The sequence below is a fragment of the Silene latifolia genome, chromosome 6, assembly GCF_048544455.1.
Source record: "Silene latifolia isolate original U9 population chromosome 6, ASM4854445v1, whole genome shotgun sequence".
NCBI lineage: Eukaryota > Viridiplantae > Streptophyta > Magnoliopsida > Caryophyllales > Caryophyllaceae > Silene > Silene latifolia.
Window position 1 is genome coordinate 12,833,176 of NC_133531.1, and position 8,485 is coordinate 12,841,660.

At 32.9% G+C, this 8,485-nt stretch overlaps 1 protein-coding gene across 1 annotated transcript; it reads right to left on the reverse strand.

Annotated features, from left to right (window-relative positions):
• Positions 1-4,383: 4,383 nt before the first annotated feature.
• LOC141586389 (bidirectional sugar transporter SWEET1-like) lies at positions 4,384-7,927 on the reverse strand. The gene is made up of 6 exons (XM_074407598.1): positions 7,576-7,927; positions 7,413-7,449; positions 6,736-6,831; positions 5,915-6,194; positions 5,434-5,553; positions 4,384-4,820 (listed from the first exon to the last, which is right to left on the reverse strand). The coding sequence occupies exons 1-6, from the start codon at positions 7,607-7,609 to the stop codon at positions 4,638-4,640; spliced, it is 750 nt and encodes a 249-aa protein (XP_074263699.1). The 5' UTR covers positions 7,610-7,927; the 3' UTR covers positions 4,384-4,637.
• Positions 7,928-8,485: the final 558 nt, after the last annotated feature.

Here is an 8,485-nt window from a genome sequence, read left to right on the forward strand (position 1 = left end):
GAGTTTTTGGGATGCAGAAATGGTGTGGTTTTATATAAGAGGGAAGTGAAGGGAAATGGTGTGGTTTTATCAGTATTCTTCCACCAAAAGCCCCTTATTCAGACACGAATCCGAGTTATATACCCGTACTCTTTTCTCTAATTCTAGTAATTTGATTCTTAAAACTAAACATCGTCTTTGTATCGTCTTGTCTTCGTTACGAAGACGATGTTCAGGCATTCTCTCCGGTACGAATTGTCCAACCTTTGACAGTTCCAGCTCAAAATTTTCATTGTTGTTCGTGTTGGAGTAATGGCTTCAAAAAGGAAGTTATTTTAGAAAAGTGGTATTTTTTTTCACCTGAAAATGCAAATGGGTGCAATTTTTTACCAGAGAACATTTGAGGGTAGTAAATTATTAAAAAGTTTTCAAAATTATTTGGTATGTAAAAGGGAGTAATTATTAATTTACTCTTATTTATATTTTTTTTCTTTTGTGATGAGGTGAAAAACTAGATTGATTTTTTAGGTAGGACCAACATAACTTGTCCTTTCGAACGAGGGAGGTAAGTTGAAGGGATCGACTTTCAAACCACCTCGAAATAATCAGGAACTTTGTTGGCCTCACGAAAGCAATGTTAATAAATCAATTTCTCGAAAAAATGAAGGTCTAGGTCTAACTTCACATCTTTGATAATACTTGAAATTTCCAACGGAATTTGCCAAAAACTACGTATTGAGTTAAAAACACATAAATTATCACCTTCAACAATCAGCTTTGAAATTCCTAAGTATTTAGGTGGTAAAATGCATTTTTTTTTTTAACCGATAGCTTCTCCAACAAGAATGTTATTAGATCCACAACTTTTTACTCTTAACCATTATGATCTCTTATAAAATAACCTAAAGAAGCTCTATTCCAATCTATTTTCGATTCTTCAAAATTTAGAATGTTATTAGATCTTGAAATTTCCAACAGAATTTGCTAAGAACTACGTATTGAGTTAATAACACATAAATTATCACCTTCAACAATCAGCTTTGAAATTCTTAAGTATTTAGGTGCTAAAATGCATTTTTTTTAACCGATAGCTTCTCCAACAAGAATGTTATTAGATCCACAACTTTTTACTCTTAACCATTATGATCTCTTAAACAATAACCTAAAGAAGCTTTATTCCAATCTATTTATGATTCTTCAAAATTTAGAATGTTATTAGATCCACAATTTTTTACTCCTAATAAGTCCTAACCATTATGATCTCTTATACAATAACCTAAAGAAGCTTTATTCCAATCTATTTTAGATCCTTCAAAATTTAGTTTAAAAAAAAAAACGTTTTTACGTTTTTGAGTTTTTCCCACCAAATTTCTTCCATACTAATAGTGTTTTTAACGAATTCGTTTTTATCGGAATTGTTGATATCCTTATATTTAGTCACATTCCATATCTTAATGATATTACTTTTATTACATAAAATGTTAGTTGCTGATATTGATATGAAAATTATTGAAGATAATGTCATTTCTATAAAAACATGCATTTCCATTAAATAAAAACTAGTTTTAAACCCGTGCAAAATTGCACGGGTATGTATTTGGGCCGGTATTAATATTTTTGGATGTATTTTTTTTCTTGCATTTCTATTCTACTTATCTAGTTGGTCTAAATCAGCGATCTACATAATTAATGTTTAAACTTGTTACAAATACGTGTTCACATGCAATGGTTTAAGAGAAAATAACATAATCTACTATTGTAAATAAAATTTGCCTACATAAAAAACTTTACATCCCGATAAAAGAAATATAATTTAATAATCAACTTTAACATATGCAAATTATTCTAAAAATTGAAAAATTTCATGATAGACTACATTAGTAGTCATGGTAGAAGTACACATATCTGAATCACAAATTTCATGATAGACTACATTAGTAGTCGTAGTCGAGCAATATGCACTCTATTACCTAAGAGAGTACGTCTTATCACGTGTGCCCCCAGATCAGTCACAATTAGTCTCGTACCATTACACAACCCACGTGATTGATCAATGTTTCGCAGAAGCATCACCATAGCACCGACCTTCAACCTCAATTGGTGATTCGGGAGTCCGACACATTTTATACTGTTGATGAATTCAGTAAAATGAATATCATCGTCACCTGTACCTCTGTCATCACTACACACCTCATCGGAGCATAAATAATTTCTCTCATCCTTTTTAATAAGCGACAAAACATATTCATTTACTGATTCAACAATCTCGTGAGTATGGGCGAGGATTGCCCTTTGCTAGAGATATTCCGGATTTCACAATTGTGCAAGCAGATCCAGATAAGTGACATTTACTAATGTCTTAATAGGATTCGTACATGGTTTTAAGTTGTGGACGGGTTTAGTGCGCGACTGATAGTAAATTTGCCATAATTTTTGCTCCAAGTAAATAAATCCTCGGATTTTTTTTAAAAAAAATATATGTTAAATTTTTACAATTGTTTAGTTATCGTGTTATATTTTAGAAAAATATTTATTAAAACAATTTTTAATCATTTGTGTGATAATTTTTAAAAATTTGTAAATTTAAATATTTCAACAAATGTCAACATTTATTTATTTTTCGTAATTTATTTTCGCAGTACACTTTTTACTCAATTCAGTACTTTTTACCTACTAATTTCCATTTACTACCCCTATGATAATCCTAGTGTACTACGCAAAGAAAAGGGGCAAAAAAAAAAGAAGAAAAAAACCACCAAGCAAAGGCAGTACAATCCCCTGAAACACCCTACCAAGTACCAACCAGTCTAACCATCACTCCCGTCCACCCTACCACCAAGTTCAACCACCAATCACCAATACTAGCCGTTTCAGACGCCGGCCATCCGGACGACCACCGTGGAGCAACCCTTTTGTTGTCTCCCTGTCATCTCAAAGTCGCCACACGGCCTCACCCGATGTCGACAGTGACCGGCAACGCTTCTTGTTCCCCTTCCACGATGGCCTTTCTTAATTAATTACTTGAATTACTAAATCAATGAACTATGTTGGACAACGGTGGTAGTTTAAGCAAATGTTTGGTGATTTTGATTTACTAGTTCAATGTCGAAATCGATAATTTAGTAATATAGATGGACAGACGAAGGTGGGTTGGTGGTGTATGGCGGTGAAACAAGGTGGTGATTGACGGCGGTGTCATACGATGGTGGTAGGTCAAAGAGAAAATAAGTGGACATGAGAATTAAGATAGATGGAAATGGAGAAATGAGACTGAGAGGGGTAGAATTGTCATAAGTGTACTGAGATGAGTAAAATGCGTACTGCGAAAATCAACACCCTTATTTTTTTAGAGATAAAAAAATAAATTTTGCTTGAAACGCTTGTTGAACAGTAAATTTACTCGGTAGCGTATCATTGTCACTTACCATTTTCGGTGTGCGCGACTGGTAGTTAAGTTGCCGAGTTTTTTTACTATAAGTAAATACTCCGTCATGAGTTTTTTAAAAAATATATCATACTATCTAGTTTTAAAAAATTATGCATGTAATTTATTCGCATTATATGTAATTCAATCCCGTAATTAAATATAATTCCTTCTCGTAATTATGTAATTTTATTGTTATTTTTTTTTAAAATTATGTAAATCAATAATTTGTAATTAGTTTCATTTATTCCGATTTGTAATTCATTCCGCTTATATGTCATTAATTTCATTTATTCGGAATGTATAAAATTATTTCATAGTATTTGTTCTAAGACGGAATTTGTCGCATGTTTGTATTGACGGATTCTGAATAAATAAATACTTTGCACACTAACGGGTCCCACCATAACCTGAATTTCCAAAAAAATTAAAAAAAAAAAGTTGTATTAATGATGTGGCGCGTCCTGGAATCAGTATTGTCTTCTGAATTAATAAAGATAAGATTTGACTTGAGATATTATCTATCATAAATTGCCAAAAAAATACTAAAACTAATAATGTTCATATCTTAGATAACTGAACCAAAACAAAAGGACACTTGAAAAAAAAATCCTCTCATATAAGTGAAATTAGGAAATTGAACCATCGCTATCAAATTAAACTTGCAAAAAATATACTCTTTGTCCCGATCATTTGTTTACCTATTCCATTTTGGGTGTTTCAGTCTTTTCATTTTTATTTTGAGAATGCATTTCATGCGTAATTTGATCACACACTCAATTTGGTCCACCTGTCAGGCTGTCATCGAATAATTGGTTCCCCCAACTTTTCTTAGTCTTTGTGCAAAAATTAAATGTAAACAAATAACCAAGACCTGGGTAGTATATATAATAGCACGACAAATTTTTGTAGCGGATAAGCAATCAGATGCATTTTTCCTATAACCAAGACCTGGGTAGTATATATAATAGCACGACAAATTTTTGTAGCGGATAAGCAATCAGATGCATTTTTCCTGGGCCAATTCAATATTCTCATGTCAATGACCTTTTTGTAACTCTCAGTACAATTAACGGCTTACACTGTTTACAGTTGCACCTAAATTACAACAAAAACCAAACTAAAATTCATACACATTTAACTTGCAAGAAAAAAAAACATGAAACATCTGGCACATGCAACATCAATGATGCCGGGAACACGACGAAGGATAATTCGACACGTGTGAGGCGAGTCAGACCTGCCCGTTCAAGGAAGGCTTTCCATCTTTGGAAATCTGGTGGGGCTTTCCACTTCCCATCTCAACAGAATGCTCTGCTGCTGTAGTCTTCTTTTCATCTGCAGCTTTCTTGTCATAGTAAATGAAGTATAAAATCAGCTGCATTGCTCCCAGTGCACATCCAAATCCATTTGGTACCTGTCGCAAACCATCCGGGTCCAATAAGACACGGGCATTAGTTGGTTCAGTCGGTAAAATATACTAAGACAATGTTGTGACCGTCCAGGACTTGGTTTGACGTGTGGGGAATAAAAGTTGACGCAACCGAATTGATAACGAAAGTTGAAGAATTCTCGCTATCAGTTGATAATGAAGGTTCAAATCTTAGAGGCTAACAAAGCGAAACGTGACAAATGTACGTCTACGCTGAAAGCAGGCCTACTTTTAATTAAAAACATACATGCATTGGTCTACCTTTCAAAAAAAAATTGATACGGAGTAGCTTTTGAGAAAGTTCAGAAAGGGACAGTGGAAAAAACAGGATGATAAACAGATCTTTTCACATAGGTCCAATAGCCTTCATGACACGACACATCTTACGGTTAAATTGTTGATCGCACCATAATACCATATGATTTTAAGGTTCTACCAGCAACGAGTTTTAATTAACCAAGACGGTTCTGTAGAGTAAACGTTCAGTAATAACGTATTTAGACCCGGCTTAGTATTGACCTAACCGCCTGACCTGTTTGAGTGGCGTGCTTATATATACGTGCATAGACAGTACACTAAAGAGGTTAGATTTACTTACAGCAACAAAAGGGTCACGGCCAAGAAGTCCGTAGATGAACCAGGAAGTACCACACAAGAAACAGAATAGTGACAGTAAGAAAGGCATGTACTCCACACTCTTGGTCTTGATCACCAATCTCTGCAGTTGAATAAAATTACCAATTAGAAGACGTATTACTGCGTTCAATCATTGTGATTATCCTGCTAAATGCCGATTTAGTAGGGTAGTGAACTAGTGATAGTCATTTGTCGATAGAGATAAGATGTTCAGTTGTTTTCCTCAAAATAAGACTACCTATATTAGGTGCATAAACACGAGATGTATATTATTACAAAGAAATCGGAGTTATATTAGGCATAAGCATTTAATAACTTCATAATAGAAAATGCAACTCAACTAACAACCAACAACAACAAATGTGCTAATTCCACAGAAAATCTACGAAACTGATAACGACACAATATTAGCATATTGAAAAGGTCGAGTAGTATAAGCTTACCATGATAGAGAGCGGAGAACCATACATGATGATGGAGAAAACACTAGCAGCAATACCACAGAAAATCTTCCTCTTGTTGTCATGAAGAGCAAACAGTGAAACAAAAGCGACAACAGCAAAGATCGAGAGAACGAGAGCAAGGAGGCCTCCAATCTTAAGCTTCTCCTTCTTAGGAGCCAATATCAGGAAAACCAGTACATACACACTCTCAATTACAGCGCCAGTTCCGTTGATTGTTGTTACCAAGATGTTGTTTGGGGACACGAAAGGAAGTCCATACCTTTCAAATTGCACATAACATAAATCTTATTAGATGGAATACTTTCAAACTAAGGTTCTAAAAGCATAACTAATTTAATTACCATATCGAAACTCAATTTAGAATAATATAAAGGGACTGACAATATGAAATGAATCCAATACAAGAAGAGAGTTCGTGTTAATTATCCTTAAACGTGGCCGGTGTGCGTGATATCCAATATTATGGATAATGTGTTAGCAAGGGGTAATTACCATTTCCTAATTCAGTAAAACCTTGACTACTAACTTTCGAGAAAGGAAGTTTCATTTTTGGACCAAAAGCGGTTTTTAAGGGATAACGTTTCGGGATTTAACATGCATAGCACATGAATTAAACAAGATATCCATTCATAAACGTCATGTAACACTTTTCGCTACTAATGGAAGTCAAAATTTCATCTTTTACAAACTCGTAATGGGCAAGTAACCTATAGTCAAAAGATTTACTAAGAAATCGTCTTACATAAAATACAACTAATTTCGTAAACAAGTACGGAGTAATAAAAAACCGAGAAATTTACCAAGCGGAAAGGAGGTTGTTGAGCAAAGTCATAACATAAGGTATGCCTGAGAATTGCTCGGTAGATTTGTGCTTTATGATCCTCTTAAATGTAACACTGTCATAAAATAATTACATCAACAAAACAAAATATTCAATCAAAAATAGAAATAAATTAATTTATTCCTGCCAAAAACATCAATTAATCAATTAATAGCATTAATTGAAACCAACCACACATACAAACTTCAAAAATTAAGCAAAATTCAGTCATTTTTATCCAAGAAAACGCCAAAAATTGCCGAAAAAACAATTTAATCAAGAAAATGATGGTACATGGAAATTGAAGAACATCTTACATCAAAAAAGATGACAACTTTGATTCAACCACTGAACTAATTTGAATTATCATTTGGTAAAATAGTGTAACAATTAAATGAGTGACGAAAATGACCAAAGTAACCAACTTGTTCTCGTGTAGGACGGTTTTACACAAATATTGGGTAAAAGAGATCCAAAGAAACCCGCTTTACAATATACTTGTGTAAGACCGCAAAGGTATGAAAATTGAACAGAACATCACAACAATTAACCAAAATAAATAAGAGAAAAATCCAAGAAACAATATGCATGTATTATAATACTGTAAAAAATAACAACCAATTATTGAGAAGTTCATAAAGAAGTGAAAAAACTTACACTGGTGCCAAGAACAGGAACAAAGCAGTAGCATTTCCTGCATTTTACAAGAAAAATCAAGAAACAGAGTTATAATTTACAAAAAGATCAAAACTTTGAACATAAATGTGAAAACAGAAGCAAACCCAATAATTAAAAGTTGATAAAAGTGAGAAAAACTAACCAAAAACTCCGAAAATGAAATGAGCAATATTCATGTTTACTGTAATTTTGGTTTAACTGTCAAGAACAGGGAAAAACAGAGAATAATTTTGTACGAAGGTTTTGTAAAGATTGAGAAACTGAAAGAAAGAAGTTGGGATTTCTGTGAAATTAATGAATTTGAGATTTGTGGTGTAGAAATGGTGTGGTTTATATAGAGGAAGTGAGGTAGAAAGAGAGAAATGGGAAGAAGAAAAAGGAAAGGATTTATGTGCTCTTTCACTTTTGTTTTTGGGTTTTTTTAACCGTTTTTGGTAGGTGTTTAAGATGTGAATTATTTTAAAGATTTTGATTATTTAATGAAATGATGTTGTAGGCCGCTAATTTTTCGGTATAAACGGAGTTATAGGGGCGATTTTGATGCTGATCGAGCTTGATTATGAATAGTTTAGTGGGGGTTTGGAGTACCGACATTTTTCTCGACTTTTTTCTCTTACGCGAAAAGAAAAAAAATGAAAATTGATTATTCCTAAATCTACCCACAAATAATATAGGAATATATTTAATTCGCGTTTAGTTTTGCATGTAAAAGTTTTACAAAAAAAGAAAAAAATATTAAAACCACATTCATTTATTGTAGTTATTCATCGCGATAAGGTTTTTTCTTAACCTAGTAAATTACAATTCATAGTCTATACATCTGACATAGTACCTCTTATTGTTTATTTTCTGAGTTTTATTTTAAAGTTTTTGAGTTCTGCTTTAATATAAAGTTTTTGAGCACATTTAGTACTAAAACATTATACTAAAAAAATAGAGAAAATTGTTGATTACAACCTTTTAAAAACCACTTTTTGAAAATTACAGCCTTATATAATTTTTTTTTGAAAATTACAGCCATAATATCACTTTTCTTTGAAAATTGCACCACA